Source organism: Neovison vison, chromosome 11 (assembly GCF_020171115.1).
Source record: "Neovison vison isolate M4711 chromosome 11, ASM_NN_V1, whole genome shotgun sequence".
In the NCBI taxonomy this organism is placed as follows: domain Eukaryota; kingdom Metazoa; phylum Chordata; class Mammalia; order Carnivora; family Mustelidae; genus Neogale; species Neogale vison.
The window spans coordinates 128,772,558-128,797,708 of NC_058101.1; the positions used below are offsets into that span (position 1 = coordinate 128,772,558).

Sequence of the window (25,151 nt, forward strand, 5' to 3'; positions counted from 1 at the left end):
TAGTTTGCATGGCTCTCTCAACACCAGAAGCTGCACTATCACAAACGCTCTTCTCCAGTCGGTCCCCAGGAACCTACACTACTTTTAAACTTATTCTGGGGAAGCTGCTGCAAACGTTTAACATATATTATAATGTGCCATATTCTATGTACTTAGATACATAAAATGTGCCAGACCAAAGTTACCATCTTCTGATTATTAACATGAATTATTTATATTACTGAAGTAACTAGAATCAGTTACATTGTTGAAGTTTTGGTTGAAGATAAACACTTGTAGGTATTGTCTAATTAAATGCTCACATGAATCCTGGAGGGTAAATGTGTGCTCATCTCTCCACATGAGGGACATGTGTGTCCACAGGTGGGACTGTCGCAGATTGGGGAATTTGCTAAGATCACTGGCTCCTAAGTGCTTAATTTAGAATTTGAATTCAGATAGATCTGACAAGTTTGAGTTCTTTCCACTCCTCATATAAACACCCAAATCATGAGTCATAATTATTGCATATTGTCTCTCATTTTTAAAACAAACATTTTTATTCCCAATTATAGATGAGCAAACTGATCAAGCAAGTTGAACTCAGTTCAGATCCACCACTGACTGTCTCCTGGGGAAAAGGAGAAGTCACTGGCAGGCACAGATAGAGTGTGGGCAAAGCCACAGAGGCAGGAAAGGGTATGGTATGTACAGGAAATGATGAGAAGTTGGGATGGTTTAAGAATAGTGCAGAAGCAAACGCTTGCGGATAAAGTTACAGACGATCATTAGAATCAGATTATGAAGTCTTTGTAAGCCGCTCTCAAGAATGGACTCTGGATTATAGTACATAAGAGATTGTAGCAGAAGTTATGCACAGAATGCTATAATGAGATGGATTGTTTTGGAATTTACTCTGGCAACTTACCAAAAATGATCTAGAATGTGAAACACTGAAAACAATCCCTAAAAGAAGTGTCCACAGCACTTAAGTCACTAGAGAGGCAGAGGCTATGACCAAGTCAAGTCTGCTGCTGGTACTTACATTGTTTTCATAGAACCTTAATATATTTTTAATATATTTTCTCCCTGACTTGTACCTATAAAATACACAAAATATGTGTGGAATACAAGACAAAGTTTTTGTCTACTACCCTGATTATGATATGACTGGCTTTTTTTGACATTGTACTCCACAAATATCCAATAATTATCCCTACTTCTAGCCCCCCAAAAAGTCTTTTGATCCACTCTGTGCCTGTATTTACATGTTTCCTATTTTTCTTGTGTTATTTTCTCAGTTTTCTTTAATAGCATAAAGCTTTTGGATCCAAATTAAAAATAAGGCAAAAGACAAAACACAATAGAAAACATTGTAAGAAATGTACATGCAATAATGGACAATGTGTTTATTTGAATCCAATGGAAAGTACTATCTGGAAGTACAATCTCTACTCCTTAATGAATAAGTAACTTTGCCACACACACAAAGCTGTTACTAAGAAAGTATCAGTAAACAAACTCAAGGGATTTTACTCAGAACTCACAATACACAGTAATCTCACAGTAGTGGGAAAACAGTATCGATTTAAATTATTTAAATGCCTTCACAGGACCAAGGTATATCTGTAAGATATAATTTTATTCTTTGTTTTAATATATTTGTGTTTTAATGAGTAACACTACGCATGATAAGTTTGAAGCACAAGGGTACAATTCATTATTTTATTTCTTAGAGTTTCCTTGGTGAAGGTCACAGTAAGAATGGGGTGAAATGGTGCTGAAAGTTTAGGGCATGTTACTGATCAGGCATCAGAGATGTCCTCAACCTTCAGCACATTTCTAGTCTCCCTAAAAACTGCATATCCATGGTCATGCTATTTAGAAAAATAGCTTGCCCAGGACCTTTTCAAAATGAGAGTATATTTTATTATTCCTGCAAGCATTGAGCCAAAGGAGATAGAGTGAATTGGCCAGTTAGTTCAGTTGGTTAGATCGTGGTGCTAAAAGGGATACACAGCTTGGGGCGCCTGGGTGGCTCAGTGGTTAAAGCCTCTGCCTTCAGCTCAGGTCATGATCCCAATGTCCTGGGATTGGGCTCTCTGCTCAGCGGGGAGCCTGCTTCCCTCACCCCTCCTCTTTCTGCCTGTCTCTCTGCCTACTTGTGATCTCTGTCTGTCGAATAAATAAATAAAATCTTTAAAAAAAAAAAAGGATACACAGCTTCTTTTGCAGATATTGTAAACATTATATAAAAACCATTGCTAACAGCTTCTGTGACTAGAAATGTTATAATCACTAGTCACAGAAAACTAAAATATAGTTTCTATATATTTATGAAAAAACAAGAGATTCATTTTCAGTTGGACAAAACTTTCCACTGGATAAATTACTCTCTAGTATAAATTAAATGCATATTTGGAAACTACATTAACTCTTGAAAATGACATAGTCAGAAAACCACATACATTCTGGAGTTGGAATATGTGCGTACTACATAGGATTTACAGTGGTGAGCTGAAGGAATGCCACACATCGAGAACGCACAAAGTTTTCTTTACGGTTTTCCTAAGAGTAAGTTCCAAGCCAATTTGTCAATCTAGGAACACTTAGCTTTTGGATTTCTGTTCACTTGATTAATACAGATGTATATTCTAGATTCAAAATTTAAAATCCAACCTCTCTTTAGGATTTTTACCATCATTTGATGACAGACAACAGCTGTGATAAATACAGTATTATTGCACCACTAGCTATACCAAAGAGCTAGTCAAATTTCAAATATTTCTCCTTGCAGCTCTTTCTTTCCTTAATTTTCTGTTCCTTTCATCCTTTCTTCCCCTTGCCCATACACACACACACATACACACACACACATACACACACACACTCACACACACACACACACACACATCAGTCTAGTCTTTCTATAGATAGAAATTGTGGTCCCTACAGTTGCTATGAGTCTGGTAAAAGAGGTAATGTCCTTTGAAGAAACAAAGATTTGGTGGCTACACAAGGATCAGGCTCAGGATGTGTTTGGGACATTTACAGAAATTGGGTCCTAACTAGCTAATGCCAGAGTCTGGAAAAAGAGCCACAGACATCTTTATAGTACCACAATTTTAAAATACTATTCTAAATGTTTCAAATACATGGACAATTATTCATTCTCCCTTTCCTTTGACTAATTTTTTTTAGTTCCTACAATAACCAATACAAGCATCAGAAATCAATGGCGTACAAAACAAAAAAGATGCCTTGCCTATGGGAATTTACATTCTAGGGTTGATATTCAAATAGTAAAAAGAGGATCTTTGGGTGGCTCAGTGGGCTAAACATCTGCTTTTGGCTCAGGTCATGATCCCAGGGTCCTGGGAACATGTCCCCACATTGGGCTCCCTGCTCAGCGGGGAATCTGCTTCTCCCTCTGCTCCACCCCCTTGGTCATGCCCTCCCTCTCTCTCTCTCTCTATCTCCTTTGCTCTGTGCATGTGCAGAAATAAATAAATAAATCTTTTTTTTTTTTAGATAAACTAATAAACTAATAAATAAACCTGATAGTATAAGTATTGTGAAGAAGAGGAAGGGGGAAAAAAACAGTGTAATAAGGTAGTCACTAGCAAAGAAGGTAAAGAGACTTGAGTTAGAGTGATCCCAGTTCCTGCAAGGCATGGATATTTATGCTGAAACCTGAGCTACGAGCAATAGTCAGGAAAGACCCAGGGAAGAACAATCCAGGCATCCAGATGGTTAGAACACCTAACTCAAAGACTCTAAAGTAGGAACAAACAGCCCATCGAGAGGACAGTTAATATGGCTAAAATTAATTGAAGCAGGAAAAGTGTAAAGAAACTAAATCAGTAAATAAGAGTGGCTCACTCATGTAAGGTCAAAAGAAGAGGGTAAAGAGTTTGGATTTTTATCCTAAGAATAATGGGGTGACATTATCAGTTTTGAAAGAGGGTATTTTTGTGATCTGATTTCTTTTTGAAAGATCCCTCTGGGTAATATATGGAGAACAGGTTAAAGAGAAGCAGGAAGTCTAGGTGAGAGACAACTGCAGCTAAGGAAAGACCGTGGCAGACAGACCCTATGAGGGGAAGAAAGAAGCTGAGATCAGGATACATTGGCACATTCAGAATAGCAGTGAAGAGAAAGTCACCAGCCCTTGCTAAAGGATCACTAAAGGGAGGTGAGGGACACAGAGAAAGAGAATCCTTTACCCTTAAAATATGAGAGAAGGCAAAAGGAATTAAAAGAGTCAAAGATAGCTGAGGGAATTTTCTTTTAAAGGAAAGAAGAATATGTAGGAAAATTGCCATGTGAAGTATAGATTCTCTGTTTAGTCATTCAATCCTGGAGGCATGATGCTTTCCCTTACCTGCCACAGATGAGCATCCAACCCATGTAGCAGTCTTATGAGCTGGTACAGATGGGCAGGTCAGCAGGCAGCCACTCAGAGGGAGCCCAGCTGGCAACAGCCATACTAGAGTATGACCAAGGAAGGGAAGAGAAGACGAATCCTTTCTCACTATCTAACCTGGCGACCTGAATTAGTAACCATCTCCCCATATAGGCTTCAGCTTAATTTGAGATGTCAGCCTGGACAGAAATAGGCAGTCAGGCAGTCAACAACACAAACAGATACCCACAGAGAGCCACCTCATTAGAAACCAATTGTGAAAGGTTTGAGGGTGGAGTGCCCTACAAAAGATTAAGGAGAGTATTAACTAATTCCTGATAGACATCAATAAGAAAAGAAAGATATAAACAATATCTGCTTGTTATCAGAAGGTCTTAGCATCAAAGTGGGGTACATGTGACTCTTAGCATCTCGACCAATATTGTAAGCCCATAATGCTTACAGTTTCATGGATCCATGATTGAATGGATGGAAGAGATTCCATTAAATATATTCTCAGCACAGTTGCTAGTTACAATAGAAATAATCTGGAAACTAAAAACAATGGACTTAGAAAGAAGGGAAATTTGCACGTAGTACACGTGACTTCTGTGAAAGGCAGTGAAGAACAATTTCACCTCCATTAGCTTCATCTAATCATGCCAAAAAATCTGGGAGGGAGACATTACGTATACCTGTGTTCTAGAAGAGGAAACTGAGAAGTTAAAAAACCTGCACCAAATTCACAATGGCACAACTAAAAACTTCCAAGAATAACTCTCCCCACCCAGCAGCAGCCACACTTAGCCTGGGCTGAGAACACGCAGTGCCCGTGAGGGGAGCAAGCCTTGAGGACTGCTGTTGTCTGAGGTTGGGGTAATTCTAAGGAAAGGCACAAGCAGGAAAACAGTCAGATTTAAATAAGCCTCTTTGATTTTGCTAAATAATAAGTAGCTATATGGAAAAGCATTAAAATTAAGTCCATGACGGATGTTATTAACAAAATAGCCACCATGGGAATTTTAAAAAGGAAGCAGTGGTTACTCGACCCAGCCTGCAGACATGCAGTCAGTCAACAGTCAGTGGTGCCTGGAATAGCCCTGCAATGATATTCAGAGTCTTGCCTTTTATATTTCTCCCTCGGAGGTAATAGCCCCACTGCGTACCTTGAGACATCTATGTCATACCCAATTAAACCCTGTCCAACTCCCATGGTATATACATATGCCTTTGAAATTGTCCTTTGGGTTAAAGATGGGAAAGAAACTAGACTCGGAGTCATAAACACACAGATGATATGGAATGACAAATCTTATAAACAATATGTCTGGCATTTAAAGTTGTTTATGTCTCACAGCCATAATTCTCAGAAAACCTAAAGCATACATACATATGTCTCTCTCTCTCTCTTTCTCTCTCTCTCTCTCTCTCTCTCACACACACACACACACACACACACACACACACATATGGTGTCCAGGTAATTTCATATAATTGTGTGTGTATGTGCTCAAATACCAGCCAGAAGGGAGGTTAGATATTCTTCAAATAACAAACATTTTTAAGTCTGGGAACTTGACAAAGCTTTTCAGCTATAGTAATTTTAAAAGACTAAGATATTTACCAAACTATTTCAAATTTTGGAAAAATTTTAAACCTATATAAAGATGACAAAAGCAGTAAATGAACACCCCTATACCTTTCACGTGGATTCACCCATTATTAGCATTGTCTCACACTTGCTTTCTATCTCTCATCAAACATACAAATTTACACGTTTTTCTTGCTGAATGATTTGAGAGTAATTTGCAGACATCATGATCCTTCTCTTCTTTTTTTTTTTTTTTTTAAGATTTTATTTATTTATTTGAGAGAGAGAGACAGTGAGAGAGAGCATGAGCGAGGAGAAGGTCAGAGAGCGAAGCAGACTCCCCATGAAGCTGGGAGCCCGATGTGGGACTCGATCCCGGAACTCCAGGATCACGCCCTGAGCCGAAGGCAGTCGTCCAACCAACTGAGCCACCCAGGCGATCCTTCTCTTCTACTAAATAACTTAGGCTGTATCTCCTAAGAATTATGTTCTCTTATCTCCCAAGCAATGATTACATTCAGAAAAATCTAACACTGATAAAATCAGACTATCCAACATGAAGTCCATATTCATATTTCAACAATAATCTTATGACTTCTGTAGAAAAAAATTATTTTTTTCCTAATCCAGGCTCCAATCCAGCATCACACCTTGCATTCAACAGCCACAGCTCTGTCTTTAATCTGAAGACAATGACGTGAGTTTTGAAGAACGTTGTTCTGTAGAACATTCCTTAGTTTGGGCTTGTCTGACTCAAGGGTGTGCTTTTATAAATACCTAAAATAATACCTTTCTTTTTTTTTTTCAAACACAAGACTGTTAAAGAAGCTGTCACAGAAATATACCAGAGGAAAGCTACGTGCTATGCTTCGGGGCTCATCTCCTGTTAAAATGTCTCCTCATATTGCATCATTTTGTCTTTAAAATAGGGCTTGCAGAACTCCGTTTCCATATCTCACTTGTTCTTTCCATTGTTCTCCACCAATTTTCAAACAAAAACATCGCACTTACCTGACTTATCCTGACTTATCCTGATTTATCCTGACTTTCAAAGTCATTTCTTTTTTTTTTATTTTAAGATTTTATTTATGTGACAGAGATAGAGAAAAAACATGAGCAGGGTATAGGGAGAAGCAGGATCCCTGCTGAACAGGGAGCCCAAGGCAGGGTTGTATCCCAGGAACCCAGGATATTGATCCCAGGACCCCTGAGATCATGACCTGAGCCAAAGGCAGATGCTTAACTGACGGAGCCACCCCGGCTCAAAGTTACTTCTGGAACCTTAACCTAAGCCCACACTTTGCCTTCATCTGTTGGCAAAGATTTTCATTTTCCTAGGTTCCTTTACCTAGAGATGCATTCATAGTTCTCATGCTCCCCTTCAGGGTAGGGAGTCTACGTCACTATTTTTATCAATCCCCTCTGCATCAGAAATGCATTTGAGGGGGCTCCTGGGTGGCTCAGTGGGTTAAGCCGCTGCCTTCGGCTCGGGTCATGGTCTCAGGGTCCTGGGATCGAGTCCCACATCGGGCTCTCTGCTCAGCAGGGAGCCTGCTTCCATCTCTCTCTCTCTCTGCCTGCCTCTCCATCTACTTGTGATCTCTCTCTATCAAATAAATAAATAAAATCTTTAAAAAAAGAAAAAAGAAATGCATTTGAGGTACCCCAAAGGGAAAGATCAAGCAACAATGGCTTAAATAAATAAGGGTTTATTTTTCTCACATGAACACTATCCAGAAGTAAGTGCCAGCTGACACTGGATCAGCTGTTTGGCCATACCATTAGAATCCCAAGCTCGCTCTTTCACTCCACCATCTTTTGAGCATTGGTTATTGTGTTAAATGGTTATTTCCTAAGGCATGCCAAGATGGCTACCGTAGCACGAGACATTAAGTCCATGCTCAAAGATGACATGAAACTCCATCTTTCCCCTTTAATCAAGAAGGCAATAGATTTTCCAGAAATTCTGCCAAGAAGACTTCTGCTTCTCAGATCTCATTGGTAGGAATTTGGTCACATAACCTGCCTAACAGCCAAGGCAGCAGGGGATGCAGGAAATAGGAGTACCATTATTGTTGAGTCCTGCCATCTAATTTTCCAGTACTAAATACATTGTCACCACTGGAAAAAAAAAAAAAATGGGGAGGGAGGATTCCAATATGAAAGGGAAGGGGGAAATAGATAATGAGTAGACAACTAGAAATTCCTCTATCTCCTCCCAATCACTGTTTAACTGGATCCATTATTTACTTCTCAATTTCATTCTATATTTCTTCTTAATTTTTCTTCATTTATCTCCTCTTCCTAGTACTTCCCCTTGAAAAATGAATTTTCAAACATTTTTGTTAGCATTTTATTTTCCACTCAGAATCAAATAATATTACAACAGCTGGTACTGTCTTCTCTCTCAACATGTGGGGAAACCTGAAATCCAGCAAGAGGAAGTGATTTGTCCACATTTGCCCATCAATTTGGAGACATACCCAAGAATAAAACATAACTCCACTGAACATCAGAACTGACATTAAATGGTGCATATTTGTCCACTTGGTTCTGTTTGGTTCTTCTTGCCTATATCTTGGCCACTTAAATATAAAGTTCTCCACAAGGATTCATCAATTCAGTTGTTTATTTCTGGAAACTTCTCTAAGAGGAAAGATCATGAGAATTGTGTTTCCCTTTTTATTTTTAATTTTTTATTTACTCTCTAAATATGAAGAAAGGAGAAACCAGGGTTAGAAGTCATTGTCTTCATTGGTAATCATTGTGCCATATGAACCATGAGTTTGAATTTATAAAACTGCCATCTCCAACACACCTGCCAAGAAACAATAGGAAAATGTCTACTTAGATGCATTATGTTCAAATTTGACCTTGTGGGGAAATATCCAGGGTAACAAAAACATAAAACACCCTGATGAAGTAGTCTCTCTTCCTTGTACTGGAAAGATTTCAAAAAGAGACAGATCGCCCAGAATAGAAGTCAAAGAGGAAGTCAGTCAGAAGGGATAATTGACCTTGATCATGAAGGGTAAGATCTAGAAAAAGAAGATATATAGGGATGCTGTCATAAGCCACAAAAAGGAAAGCTGAAATATGAATGACTTTTCCAGGGGCTCACAAGCAGGTCAATACGGGGGATGCGTTGAGGCACTGTGTTAAGAATACATGCTCTGAAGGGAGTCAGACCTGAGTCTGCATCCGTTCTGCCATTTACCCCTTCTTCGATCCCACACAACTAACCCTCTATGCCTTACCTTCTAAACTGCAAGGTCATGGTAATATTAGTAATTACTTCATGGGATTGTCATGAGGATAAAATGAAGCAAGGCATATGAAATGCTTAGCCTTGTGCCTCACACAGTGTAAGTGCTCAGAAGCATGAAAGAAAGAACTGCAGATCGGAGAGAAAGATTAAAGTAATGGATTCTTAGGTTTAAAAAACTAAATTATGACGAGTTGTGACCTCTTTGACTGTAAGGCTAAAAGTGTAATCAAAAGGAAACCACTAAAAATTTATTACCTGGACATGATATAATACAGACTGGAATCTGTTGAGACTGTAGGAATGGAAATACGGTGCTGAATGGAAGAGCTATTAAGAAATACAACTGCCCTTGATTTAGGGTCTCTATTTCTTGGCTGCTTCACTAGAGTAATCAATAAAACTGACTGCTATCCTACCAGTGGGTAGGAATAAAATGTGCTGGTTGGATAGTCAAGACAACAGTTTTGTCATGATTTGAGAAATATGCTAGAAATGCATAAATAGAGAACTCAGAAACCTTGGCTGCTCTTAGTGTTGGGAAATATGTGCATCCATTCAATAAATCCTTTCTGAATACTTATTATGGCAGAGTACTAAGCCCTAAGAAATGTTTATAATGACATCTCACCCAGCTGAAAATCACTTATGCTGGAACCTCAAAAATTTTCATTCTTAAAAACCATTTAAAAAACAAAAGAAGAGGAAGGAAATCTTGTCCTTTTTAGGCACTTGTTCCATCTTTCTGTGTCTTCTTCAATTTCCTTCATAAGTGTTCTGTAGCCTCCGATGGGAGGGGCTTCAGTCCATTGCTGGATCCTTCATACAGGAGACCACACCATGCATGCTTTGTTCCTGGTTCTCCATCTCGTCGTATCTCCTGGGGAGGCATCTGCTCCCCAACACTGTCCTGCAGTCACATGGGTCAGTCTGCATCTTTCTCCTTTCCCTCATGAAACCTCTCCCAGTCAACTGGCTCATTCCTGGCAACTTCTGTCTGCTCTGGGGAGTGCTGTAAATTTCAGGATGCCCTTCCAGTCCGGTCCAGGACTTCATAAAATAAGACAGTGTGAAAAGGAGCCCTCCGTTCTCTATCCTGAAACACATCTCCGTTTTATTTTACTGAAGCTAATCCATGTGGTGGGGGGTGGAAAAGTTTCATAGAAGTTTGTGATCTCTTTACTCACCCAGGGCATAATTTCCTACTATTTTTTGATCTTCCCTCCAGATTATTTGCTCCCAGCCCAAGGGAATGGAGGTTCCATCCAATCCATTCCCTCCTGTCTTCTGATGAATCCTTATATCTTTGGGAGGCAAGAAAATTACCTCATCATATGCTAAATCTGTCAAGGTTCTACCAGAGAAAAAGAAGCAATAGGATATATACTTTTTTATTTTTATATATTTCTCTCTCTTTCTATATATATATGTGTGTGTGTGAGTGTGTGTGTGTGTGTACACATATATATACACACATACATACATAAGGTGATTTTTATGTTCATATTATTTGCATATATGCTCATATATATGTATGTGTGTATGCATATATGTGTATAGATTGATAGATATAGAGTGATTTATTGAATTGGCTTACTCAGTTGTGGGCTCTGTCTGGTCAAGTCTGAAATTCACCAGGCTAGAAACTCTTGGGAAGGAACTGACACTGTGGTCCACAGGTGGAATTTCTTCTTCCTCAGAGAAACTCAATTTCTGCTCTTAAAGTCTTCAACTGATTGGATGAGACCCACCCACATTGTCAAGGATAATTTCCTTTACTTAAAGTAATTGTGGATATTAATTCCATTTACAAAATGCCTTCGCAGTACTGAATGAAAAACTGGGTGCTACAGCCTAGCCAAGTTAAGACATAAAACTAACCATCACATATGCATTCTCAATCTGTGGTTTATGTATAAATTTGATGTTTTAAATTCTCCACACTAATCAGCCTTTACAAAGTAAAGAAAAAGAAGTGTCTCTCCTCAAAATTCTGGCTCTTGCAGGGGTGCCTGTGTGGCTCAGTCAGTTGAGCACCCCAGTCTTGGTTTTGGCTAGGTCACGATCTCAGGGTCATGGGATCAAGCCCCAAGACCAGCTCCGCACTCAGCACTGAGTCTGCCTGAGATTTTTCCTCTCTCTTTTCTTCTGTCCCTCTTGCCATGATCTCTTTCTCTTGCAAATAAGTAAATAAATGTTAAAAAAAAATTGTTGCCTCTTGCAGTGGAAATCCAGGCTTTCAATAATAATGTTTCATCTAAAACGTTATAAGTTAATTCCAGTAGGAATGTATTTCTTGGTTCTCAGCAATGAATATCACTGAAATAAGTGAAGAGCCCATACAACAAAAAATTTCAGAAAAGGAAGAAACCTCAACTCTTTTTTTTCAAACTTTATCCCACCTAGCTTTAAGACCCACAAATAAACTAAGACTCTCTTTTCTTTCTCCAAATTTTTATTTAAATTCTTCTTAGTTAACATATAGTGAGATATTAGTTTCAGGTATAGAATTTAGAGATTCATCACTTACATACAATGCCCGGTGCTCATCATAACAAGCCCTCCTTAGTCTCCATCACCCATTTGGCTCATCCTCCTCCAAGGCCCCCCACCTTTCCTTGGCAACCATTAGTTTGTTCTCTACAGTTAGAAGTCTGTTTCTTGGTTTGCCTCTCTTTTTTTTCCCCTACATACATTTTTTTCTGTTTCTTAAATTCTACATGAGTGAAATCATATGGTATTTTTCTTTCTCTGACTTATTTTGATGAACATAATAATACTCCCTAGCTCCATCCACATTATTGTAAACGGCAAGATTTCACTCTTTTATATGGCTGAGTAATAGTCCATTGTGTATATATGCCACTTCTTCTTTATCCATTCATCAGTCGATTGACATTTGGGCTCTTTCCATAATTTGGCTATTGTTGATAATGCTTCTGTAAACATCAGGGTGCATGTACCTCTTTGAATCAATATTTTGGATAAATACCTAGTGGTGCAATTGCTAGATCGTAGGTTACTTCTGTTTTTAACTTTTTGAGGAAACTTCATACTGTTTTCCAGAGTGGCTGCAGCAGTTTGCATTCCCACCAGCATCGTGAGAAGTTTCCCCTTTCTCTGCATGCTCCCCAACACCCATCATTTCCTGTGTTGCTAATTTTAGCTGTTCTGACAGGTGTGAGGTGATATCTCATTGTAGTTTTGAGTTGTATTTCCCTGATGATTAGTGATGTTCGGCATCTTTTCATGTGTCTGCTGGCCATCTTAATGTCCTCTTTGGAAAAATGTCTATTCATGTCTTCTGTCATTTTTTAATTGGATTATTTGGTTTTTGGGTGTTGAGTTTGAGAAGTTCTTTATATATTTTGGATACTAAACCTTTATCAGATATGTCATTTGCTTAATCGTCTCCCATTCTATAGGTCACCATTATATTTTGTTGATTTTTTTCTTTTGCTATGCTGAAGTTTTTATCTTGGTAAAGTTTCAATAGTTCACATTTGCTTTTGTTTCTCTTGCCTAAGGAGACATAACTAGTAAGAAGTTGCTATGTAAACCAAAATTTTTGAAAATAAAATGAAATTTATTGGAAAGATATTAAAGACATGAGCTTAATAAAAATATAATATATTTTGCTTAGTTTTTCTAGGTTCTTTTATCTTGGTTTTTATGGGAAGTTATTTTTTTTAATTTTTTATTTTTTTAAACATATAATATATTTTTATCCCCAGGTCTGTGAATTGCCAGGTTTACACACTTCACAGCACTCACCATAGCACATACCCTCCCCAATGTCCATAACCCCACCCCCCTTATCCCAATCCCCCTCCCCCAGCAACCCTCAGTTTGTTTTGTGAAATTAAGAGTCACTTATGGTTTGTCTCCCTCCCAATCCCATTTTGTTTCATTTATTCTTCTCCTACCTATGGGAAGTTATTTTTAACGGTATGTTCTTAGATTCTCCTAGGCTAATGATACAGAGAGGGTAGGAGTGAAATAGAGCATGAACTATTAAGCTGGTAAGAATGAGTAGATAATGCTAATGAAAATTCTGTCCGTCTCCAGTTAATTCAATTCACCACATATCATTCAGGTCTCATTCATTCATTCATTCATTCAAAGTATTGGTTGCCATCTTATACTACCATGCTCAACACAAGAAATATGACCATGATTTGAAACACGGTCTCTCTGCTCCCAGAATGCTAACAGAAGAGACATACATGGACAAGGATTACAATATAGTGCAACAGGGGGCTATTGAAAGGGATAGGTTACAGGATGCTGAGAAAACAGAGAAATATACAGTCCAGCCTGGAGAACAAATAGAAGCTTTCAGAGTAAGGTGATATGTGAATCCTAAAGAAAATATAGGATATTGGCAAGTAAATAAGGAAAACACACTGCCTACTTTTTTAAAGATTTTATTTATTTATTTGACAGAGAGAGACACAGCAAGAGAGGGAACACAAGCAAAGGGAGTGAGAGAAGGAGAAGCAGGCTTCTCACTGGGCAGGGAGCCTAGCATGGGGCTCAGTCCCAATACTCTGGGATCATGACCTGAGCTGAAGGCACACACTTAACGACTGAGCTACCAGTGCTCCAGCGCACTGCCTATTTACTGCCATTTTCTTGGTAGGAAACAGCAATGTGCGTGACACTTTTGGGGACTGCAAACAGTCTGTCCTTGGGTCAGTTTTGTGTGAGGCCTTAAGTCAGACTGGAATCAGGATAGGCAGCAATAAATCATAATTCTTTGTTGTTGTCGTTGGAAGAACGGTGTGTTTATTTTAGTTGGGAGAATGGTATTTTATTTTTTATTCAAGTATGATTAACATACAGTGTTATATTACTGTCAGGTGTTCAAAATAATGATTCAACAATTCTATATGTTACTCAGGGCTCAAGTGTAATTTTTTTTTTTTTTTTTTTTAGGAGAGAGAGCACAAATTCATGGCGGGGTGGCGGGGGAGAGTGGGAAGAAGGAACAGAAAGAGAGGAAGAAAGAGAATCTCAAGCAGGGTCCACACCCAGCACAGAGACTTGGCGCAGGGTGCAATCTCACGACCCAGAGATCATGACCTGAGCTGAAATCAAGAGTTAGACACTAAACTGACTGAGCCACCCAGGCGCCCCACAAAATTGTGTTCTTAATCCCTGCCACCTAGAGAAAGGCATAATTCTTGGGAAACAGAATTTAATTTATCTGTAGCAGTGTAAGTTATGGAAAAGTCATAATAAAATGCTTAAAATGAGAAATGGGGCAGGGGCACCTTGGGTGGCTTAGTTGGTTAGGCGATGACCTTCAGCTCAGGTCATGATCCTGGAGTCCCCGGATTGAGTTCAGCATCCGGCTCCCAGCTCTGCCGGGAGTCTTCTCCCTCTGACCTTCTCCCCTCTCATACTCTCTCTCTCTCTCAAATAAATAAAATAAAAAATCTTTAAAAATAAAATAAAATAAAATGAGAAACTGGGCAGAGGCAATATCTTTGAGAGCTGTTGAGCACCTGGATTTTGTCAGGACAAATGATTTTGGGGGGGGCTATTTTTTTCAACTTTATTGAGGTATAGATTAAAATTTTTTTCAAGAATTTTTTTCTGTGTATACAGAATGCACACATTTCAAACTCTCAAATTTGAGGTCCAAAATGTCCTTTTAAATAATACCTTTTTTTAAACATCTGTTTCATTATTCATAGATTCATGGAACTAGTTTAAGAGGCCTGAAAATGTTTTGTGGCTGATTTTTTTTTTTTTTTTTTACTTTTGGCAGAATATACTTAAGTCATCTATCCAGTTTTTCAGAACCTTCAGAGACCATCTTAGTAACCCAATCCATTGTTTAATAATCCTTGTAGTTAAGAAATTATTCCTTCTGGGTGCCTGGGTGGCTCAGTGGGTTAAAGCCTCTGCTTTCGGCTCAGGTCATGGTCCCAGGGTCCTGGGATCGAGTCCCTCATTGGGCTCTCTGCTCAGTGGGGAGCCTGCTTCCTCCTCTCTCTCTGCCTGCCTCTCTGCCTGCTTGTGATCTCTGCCTGTCAAATAAATAAATAAAATCTTTTAAAATAAAAAAAAAAAGAAAAAGAAATTATTCCTTCTAACTACTATGCAAGTCCTCCCTGGCATTAGTGGACATAATAAGGTGCAGCCACTTTCCCAATTGTCAAAACAACATCAGTCCAAAGATACAACAGCTGCACTGGTCCCTCTGGCAATGTCCATCCACTTCTAAAATCTCTTAAAATCAACTGGAAAGTCTCCACTAGAAGAAGAACAGCCACTGAGTATTAATCAAGTAATCGATTGCCTGTACTGCAAGTGAGCTCATGCATTAGTAGTCTGCAACATGGAGTGCTTTCCCATTGATTTTTCAACAATGCTGAGTCCTGGGTTTCTCAGCCTGGGCACTACTGACATTAGTATAGATAAATCTTTGTTTGGGGCAGACTTCCTGCGCATTGTGAGATATTTACCAGCATCCCTGGACTTTATTAGATGCCAACAGCAGCCTCCCCCAAGTCATGATGATAAAAAATAAAAATTTGATCCATTTGATCCCTGGGGTAAAGTGAACAAATCATTCTTGATTGAGAACCACTGACCCCATGCTACCTTGTTTCAAAAGGTCTAAAGAGAGCTAACTACTATTACAAACAAGATATTTGATCTATGGCTAAGAAACCAAATTTTCACACATTTGAATTGATTGTGAATAACTTCAGAATATTTTTATTATTAAAGGAGTACTCACTTTATGGGATGCCTGGGTGGCTCAGTGGGTTAAATCTTCTGCCTTCTGCTCAGGTCATGATCCCAGGGTCCTGGGGTCAATCCCCGCATCAGGGTCTCCGCTCCGCAGGGAGCCTGCTTCCCCCCCTCTCTCTGCCTGCCTCTCTGCCTACTTGTGATCTCTGTCTGTCAAATAAATAAATAAAATCTTTTAAAAATATATATTTTAAAAAGGAGTTCTCACAAGTCCAAATTTTCTTAAAGATGTAAACTACAAAGTAAAATCTCCTGTTTGTCATGCAATTATTAGTCCCATTTCCCAAAGATGACCACTGTTGACAGTTTGCTGTGAATACATCAGCATTTAATAAACACAAATATTATATAGCCTTTATTTTATATAAATAAGATCAAACTATACAGACTATTGTTCAACATACACATGTGAATATATAGTTCTGAAATTGCCCCCATGTATTTAACAATCCTCTGCTATGACTTATATTTTTGTTTTGTCTTCAAATATCTTAAATAGTTGTTGGAAGTCATCATTTAAGATAGAAATTATTTTTTAAAATAAATGGACTTGGCGCATCTGGGTGGCTCTGTTGGTTAAGCACCTGCTTTCAACTCGGGTCATGATCTCAGGGTCCAAAATAGCATCATGAAATCACAGGCAGGTATGTCTAGTTAAAACATCTTCAAACAGTAACTGTGGCTCAAGGCTGACAATTCATCAGAATTTTTCTGAAACCCTTGTTATTTTTTTAAGCAAGCTATATATCCAATGTGGGGCTCGAACCCATGAACCCTAGATCAAAATTCTCATGCTCTACCAAATGATCCAGCCAGGTGTCCCTGAAACCCTTGAATTTTAAATTTTGTTCTTAAGAAATTAATAGAGATATCAAAAGTCAGCATCAATACAGATTAACCTTATTTTGTATATACTTGAAGTCTCTGAAGTGTGTGGTATTCTACCAGTGACATTCCGTGGTTTACAAATCCTTTGACTTCATTTAAATCAATATGTTGAAAAAATATTGATAATTTTAAAATAACTTCACAAGTGAGAAAACTATTTACAACATAGCTCATTATTACATAGATTTAACTATTTTCTCCTTCAAATGATATGCTCTGAAACAACTAAGTACAGCCAAAACCTGACATAGCTAGATTTCTTCTCTATAAAAGTCACTTGTCATTATTAAAATGTTCTGCTGCATCTTACAAAGAAAATACACACCTTTATTCTTTTCATGTGTTGATGACAGATTACAAATACTTTTTTTAAAAAAGTAAATGTTATTGACAGTTCAAACTATTCTGTTCTTATTTCTCATAATTGACAGTATTCTAGAAAGTTCTAAGCATGTACAAACTTGATAAGAATAATAAGCAACAGAATTACATTTGGAGTCTCCAATAATCTTTAAAATTTATATAAATTGGAGGTTTTAAAGTGGTATAGTTAACTTATATCCACAGAAAACCCACATATGGATGTTTATAGCAACTTCATTCATAATTATCAAAACTTGGAAGCAACCAAGACGTCCTTCCGTGGGTACATTCAGATAAAGGAATATTATTCAGTACTAAAGAGACATAGAGAACCTTAAATGCAAGTTACTAAAGTCATATAAGTCATAGGAAGACATAAAAAGTCATAATAGAGGACACTTAAGTGCATGTTACTAAGTGAAAAAAGCCCATACGGAAAGGGCAGGAAATTCATTTCATTCAATGAGGTTTGCGCAAAATCTTGCACAGAGCCTCACACATAGGAATTATCTAATCCGTGAGTGAGCAGGCTCATGTGCTTTCCTGATGTTCTGTATGACTTCTTCCTCTAGTACCAGACCAATCCTGATTCTGGGTAAGAACTCAATAAATTCCTAATTTTTTAAATGACTGGCTGAGAGATTTTTGAAAAAGAAGAAGGGAATTGAATAAAACTGTAAAATATGGCAGACATTTTATGGGAAAAGGATTGAGGTGGGAGAAGGAAGAAGAGGAGGGTGGGGCTGGGGGTGGACATTCCACTTGGGAAACAGCATGAGAAATGAGAAAAGGCAAAGAAAGGAGAAGCCTGGCATCTTCTGCAGACATGGGAAAGAACGTCCCAATAGCATGGAGGTTCTAGGAAAATAGTTGGCGTCAGGCTAGTAAGCAATGTGGGGCTCCCCTATAGAGGGCTGTACCTGCCAGAACGAGACTACAAGTTTTAGGATATCGGAGGAAACCGCTCTTTTACACGTTTTTGTATTAACCTTCTCTCCTCGTTCCTCGTCAGTGTTTCCCGGGAGTGGGCAGGATGTCAAGTGCTCCCTCGGCTATTTCCCCTGTGGGAATATCACCAAGTGCCTGCCTCAGCTGCTTCATTGCAACGGTGTGGACGACTGTGGCAACCAGGCGGATGAGGACAACTGCGGTGAGTGAAGCGCCCATTGTCACCGCAGGACCCTGGGCTGAAGCACCGAAGGTGAAGTCGCTGAGACCTCTCCTAAGGAGGAAAGAGAAGGGGAAAGAGAAAACTAAATCGAATTACAAAATAGGTGTCACTTAATGAAATCTTCCCTTTCTTTTATTAGCTTAAAATATCCATTCTTTCCCATGTAGTAGTCTCACAGCCAGAATTTCAGGAAAGTGGTGAGTGTGCACAGTGGTTTGGGTCTTTAACCTGCAAACTGGTCCAGTTAGCGTCTTCCCGGCAGAAGCGTGTAGAAACTGAGAATCCGGGCTCTGGAGCCAGACTTCCGGGTTTGAACCCGGGTACAACAAGAACCAATGATACAGTCTTGAGAATGCTTTTTTAGCCTCTGATTGCCTCCGTTTCCTCGTGTTAGAAAAGGGTTTGGAAACTGATCCTACACCAAGAGAATTTGAGAAGATTATATATGAGGGATTGGAAGAAAGCAGGCATACAGCAGGTGCTAATTAAGTGTTCACAGCTATTGCCCTTTGTTATCTTTTGTTTACCACGGTTCTGAAGGACAAATGAGACCTCCTAGAAAAGAACAAACCATAAGTCCAGTTTACTTATTACTTTACCAACAATCATATTTATAATCTCATAAGACCATAGGGCTTCTGGCCAGCTAGAATATCTGGAAAACTTGGCTTTCGGTAAGAATTTTGTTCAAATTTCTGAACCCTCAAAAACACAAATTAATAAAAGAACTTCGGTTGGCTGGATTTGACTCACCGGGAAAATGAGCTTTGGTTAATAATGTAAAATAATGAGATTTCTCACTCATGGAGAAATAAGGTGCTGTTTTTGGAGGATAAAGACATGCATAATAATTTCAAGTGCTGCATAAATAATACACTGAAGAGGACTTGATGTTTTCACTCCCACAAGTAGTAGAGACTTTTTAAGGCACCACTTTGAAGGAGTTAAACTTCTCACTTTGGAACATTGTCTCTAGGTGGTGGAGGTTAACTCAAAACACACTTTCTGAACTGGTGAGCTTAAGCTAAAATTGCCCTTGATTTCGGTGGCTATACATATGTTTTCTTTTTTGAAAATATATATTTTTAAACACATAAATATAAAATATATATAAATATATATTATATATAAGAATATTAATATAAAATACATATAGTATATATTTTAATATATAATATAAAATACATATCCTATCTTGTTAAAATACCTGAATACTGAAAAAATTTAAGAAAAATAAAAAAGAAGTGTTCTGCCCATTGCCAGACACTTTCCTCTCAAGCTTGGAGCAGTTCAGATAGAGAGAGTGGATTAAGAGCTTGCCACCAATGGAAATGTTGGTAGGAAGCAGGAAAGAACTTGGGGAGGGACAAGAAATTCACCACCAAAAGTAGTTTCTCAGTGAAATAAAGCTTGGAAGCTCTTGCTTTAGTGTCAAATTTAAAGAAACCAAGTAACAAAAGTAAAAATCCTCAGAGTAATAATACTTAGTTACTCAAGTTTTTCAGGATCCAGCAAATTCAGATAGAGGCACTATGACACTGGAGTGTGGAGATCAGGTTCAGGAGATCTGGGTTTCATTTCTCCATACGAAGAGTGTGAAAAGGGCTGTTTTCATCTCTGTGAAATGAGAATGATAAAAGTATCTGTGTCCACCCAGTCTTGGAAAGATTCAGTGAGATCTTGTCTATAGCATGCTCAGCCCAGTCCTTGACACATAATCAGCATTCAGTAAATGTTAAGTTGTGTATCAGCGAGCTGTTATTATTACATACTTAGTGACATAAGAAGTAATCATTTATTTAGCTGGCCCTTCTGTGGGTCAACAACCCGAGCTGCGCACAGGCGATTAGCCCGCAGTTCTCAGCTCAGTTGGATTTTCTCCTGCATCTGCGGTTATCTGTGGATCAGCTTTGTTGTCATGCCTGGGATCTCGGCTGAGATAACCAAAATGACTCAGCTCCAGAGTAGTTCTCCCGCAGGCTAAGCCAAGCTTGTTCTCGAGATAGAGACATGGCACCCAGCAGTGAACTGGAAGCATACAAGCACTCCCCACACCTAGTTTCAAAAATGGCACACTCGCCCCCACGTCCATGCCAAAGCCAGTCACAAGGTCAGCTGCGTTTCAAGGGGTGAAATGGACGCCTCCCCCTGCTGAGAAGAGTTGCAAAATCACACTGCCAGGGTCTTGGGCAGAAGGAGGGCAGCAACTTCTGCAAATTCTACTACACGTGTTATTATCATTCCCCCCCACCCCCACACCGCAAGCACTAGTACTAGCCCTCAGCGACTCAGAAGCCCCACCTGATGACTTTAGGAAGTCCTGTTAGTTAAACAATTTAAGTATTTCTAGGAATAACCATGATTTGTCTAGTTACTTATTAAAACAGCAGCTCATATTTGAAGGAATGATATTTGCTTTTGTAGTTATATGTTTATATAAGTGGATGTGTGTGTGTGCATGTGTGGGTGGGGGGGTGCGCATACCTCCTATTGATTATGGGATAGTCAGGAGGTGGATGAGATTTCCCACATCTCCTGAAAATGTAATTATAGTTTATTTGCATGGGGGGGGTTGTTAACTTTGTAGATTTGTATATTTGCATCTTAATTATGTTAGTTATCCTGATTAATTATCCTGGTGAATTTTTAATAGAGAGAATATAACAGGGAAAATATTAAGGCCTATTTCTTTATACATAGAATTTGAATTCTGATGACATGATTGGGCTTAACGCTTACGAAAACAATATAAATCAGAGCAAAAATCTGGTTGGAGACGTATCTATGCATCATGATTTCTTCTTTTTCCACTTCTTTGAATTTTTCTTCCTCCCAGTGTTTTTTCAGCTCTCTGAGGATGTGAGGGCCATGCTCTCTCCTTCCATCTCATCATTGCCATGTCTCCCCACTTCTATTCTGCCCCCGGAACTGTCTCCATCCCTTTTTTCACTCTCTCTCAACTTCCCTTTCTATTTCATGCTCCTCTTTTCCTCTATTCTTTTCTATCTCAAAGCAAGTCATCACAATATTCGTAAATTAGGCTTTAATTATTATTTAGCTCACTTCATTGAGTTTATAAACTGTTGTTTAAAAGATTTTAATATCTTTACCTCCAAAATATAAACCCCAAGCAGATGCTTTTATTCTTTTTTTAAGATTTTATTTTTTTATTTGATGCAGAGAGAGAGAGCAAGTAGGGGAAGGCAGGGGAGAAGCAAGCTCCCCACTGAGCAGAGAGCCTGATATGGGACTTGATCCCAGGACCCTAGGATCATAACTTGAGCTGAAGGCAGCTGTTTAATCAACTGAGCCACCCAGATGCTCTGCTTTTAATTTCTATGTAGTACTCAATAGTTACCTGCTATCCGTACTGCACCTTTGGGCTTTGTATCCCAGGATAGTGGCTTAGATTTTATGGTCAGTAGACTCTGAGGTTCAAGAAAATCTTCAGAGGGTTCTGTGAATTCCCTGGAAACTATAAAATGCTGTATATTTGTGCACATATAGATTTTCAATGAAAACAGTGTCCATAACATCAGCCTTGCAAAAGGTTTTAGTTTTTAAAAAGCAAAAAAGATTCCTAATCCCTGCCATTGACTAAAACAGATTCTCCCCCAAAACTATTTAATCCTGAGTTGGATTCAATTTCCCCCAATTAGCACTCCAAATTCACTCATGTAAAATTATTGTATTGTCAGTAGTTTACAAAAATAATCACAACAACAATAACGAATATTCTTCACCTTCTTTGATTTCTCTTTAAATAGAAATAGAAGGGTGCCTGGGTGGCTCAGTGGGTTAGAGCCTCTGCCTTTGGCTCAGGTCATGATCCCAGGGTCCTGGGATCGAGCCCCGCATCAGGCTCTCTGCTCCTCTGCTTTCCCATCTCTCACTGCCTGCCTTTCTGCCTACTTGTGATCTCTGTCTGTCAAATAAATAAATAAAATCTTTTTAAAAATAAATAAAAAATAAAAAAAATAAATAGAAACATAATTGCTAGAAGATTCTCAACCAGGCATCAGAAATTTCATGCTCAGATCCTGGAAATGCCTCTTTCTATCTGTTGTTACCTGGGCATATCATTTTTTGACTCCGTCCCATTTTCCTTATTTGTGAAATCAGAATAATGTAAATTTGTTGTGAAAAGTAAGTGAATTGCATATATATATGCAATTCATTTACTTTATTTATATATGTGTGTGTGTGTGTGTAAATGAATTTACAGACCAATTTCCTGCAGTTCAGATTATTGATCCCTATATTCAGTAGTTACTCTGGAGTTTACATCTTTTTAATTCAATCCCAGGAATTGTTTATATTTGATTAGACTTCAAAACAGGGAAATACAGGTCTGTGTGTATGAAGGGAAGTGTGAAGCAAGTTAAGTCAAAATAGTATAAACAATCTGATCTGAAAGTTTTGCTAATTTGTTGTCTTAAGGACCTCTGACATGACCAGGGAATTCATTCATAAAAATAAAATATTCAGGTCACAGATGAAATAACTCAAGTTCTAGCTATAGGTGTATATAAAGATCTTAATCTTGGCATATGAAAATGAACAGCATTTTGTTTAATCAAAAATACTAATTACCAAAAATACAAGTGACATTTGAAAAGAAATTAATATTAAAATTTTTTTATTAGCCCAAAAAGAATATGCTATTTTAAAATCTCCTTTATTCACCATTGGCAACATTTGAAAACCCTTAAGTCCAGTTTTGGAAATACGGGTAAAATCATAATCTCTTCTTATGGAAACATATCTATGTAACAAATGCTATGTTAAACTATTCCCGATATTATGTCAGAAATATATCTCTCTGGAAATTCATCTAGACCAGCAGATCACCCAGTGTTGTTCTGGACCAAACCCCTCAGCATTAGCCATGAAGTTGTTAGGAATGTAAGTTCTCAGACCCCAGAGCAGCCGGATGGAATCAGAAACTCTGCCAGTGGCTCAACAATGTTTCTGCAAGTTCTTCAAGTCATTCCGATGCACACTAACCACATTTTGAGAACTACTGACCTACGCCCAAGTGAGCAGAAAATAAGAATGCATGTGAAATAGTAGCATCAGTAGAAATAAACTAGAATCAAGGTTTCCATACACTATGCCAGCGTGCTCACTTGCTAACAAACCAATATCATTATTACCAAATGTGTTCATTTCCATAAGAAACTCTAACACTGTTTTTTGTTGCAGTCATCTAGAAATACCAAAAAAAGGGGCACCTGGGTGGCTCAATGGGTTAAGCCTCTGCCTTCAGCCCAGGTCATGATCTCAGGGTTTTGGGATAGAGCACCGCATCAGGCTCTCTGCTCAGCGGGGAACCTGTTTCCCCCTCTCTCTCCACCTGATGCTCTGCCTGCTTGTGATTTCTCTGTGTCAAATAAATAAATAAAATATTTTTTTAAAAAAGAGAAATATTAAAAAAAAAAAATTGAACTCTGGTTAAAACCTCAACAATGGTCAGCTGACACATTGTTGCTGTCCATGAGTGAGTAGGCTGAAACATCCCACGAAAGGTAACAAAATTTTACCACCACCTTTAGGACTCTGGTGATAAAAATGATGAAATGCAGTTATTTCTTTTGCATCTTATCACTGAATTCCTTTCACCAGCCATGGGTTTTTTATTTTTCTTCTCATTTTATAGTATTTGTGTTCCCCTGGCTGTTAGTTTTTAAGATATTCCTGTTTATATTCTGTTTAATGCTAATTAAATCAAGTCAGAAAGTTGGTTTTCAGAATATGTAAAACTCGTGCATATTTGAATAAACAGCATTAAGTATATTTATGATCACATAAAATACAGTATCTTAACATATAAGTAAAAGAAAAATCCACAGCTAAATATTATTTTCAGGGGGATCATTTACGACTTAACAGTATATTGCCAAATAAAAAACCTTCTTGTAATGGAAGAGGGTGACTTTTCCTTAATTAGATCTTTTAAAATATATCCAAAAATATGCCTCTAAACTACTTAACATTGACACCAATGATAATTATTAAAGAGGAAAAGTAAGTCCAATCAAAATAGTAGTAATAAAATTTAGCAGTTAAAAAAAAAAAAAAAGCACCACTAAATAAATTTAACTGATTCCCCACATATTGAGCTGGAATATGAACTAAATATATTTAGGGGAAAAAATGCAACATTTGTATTATCACAGGCATTTTAAAGGAGCACTCTGATTTGACTATTGAATTCCCAGTTTTCTTTTAAAAAATAATTTCTTGATAATGGAATAACTTACTAAATACAAAAATAAAATTAAATGTCTCAGTATAAAAAATATAACACATCTACTCACTGAACATTTTTCATGGACACAGTGTGAACAAAAGCAATAGATTTAAAATTTTCCGTTACATTCACAAAAATCCCTTTCTTTCTAAAATATTTGGGCAATACAAAATTTTTTTAATATTTTATTTTTATTTATAACAGAGAGAGATAGCAAGGGAAAAAACACAAGCACAGGGGTGCTGGAGAGGGAAAAGCAGGCTCCCCACCGAGCAGGGAGCCCTATGTGGAAACAGATCCCAGGACCTCGGGATCATGACCTGAGCCAAAGGCCGCTGCTTAATAACCGAGCCAACCAAGCGCCAGCAGCCCCCCCTTTTTCAACTGTCTCTTGTTTGATATATCTTTCAAGGAAATATTTACTATTTTTAGAGCTCCTGGACACAGGGAACAAAACATTTGTCATAT

General features: G+C 38.2%; 1 protein-coding gene across 3 annotated transcripts in view; it reads left to right on the top strand.

Moving 5' to 3' along the window:
- RXFP1 (relaxin family peptide receptor 1) overlaps positions 1–25,151 on the top strand; it is a 101,540-nt gene that overhangs the window by 14,146 nt on the left and 62,243 nt on the right. For all 3 annotated transcript variants that reach the window (XM_044224716.1, XM_044224717.1, XM_044224715.1), the window contains exon 2: positions 18,272–18,409. In XM_044224716.1, coding sequence (XP_044080651.1) covers positions 18,272–18,409 — 138 coding nt within the window. The remainder of the gene's footprint in view (positions 1–18,271; positions 18,410–25,151) is intronic.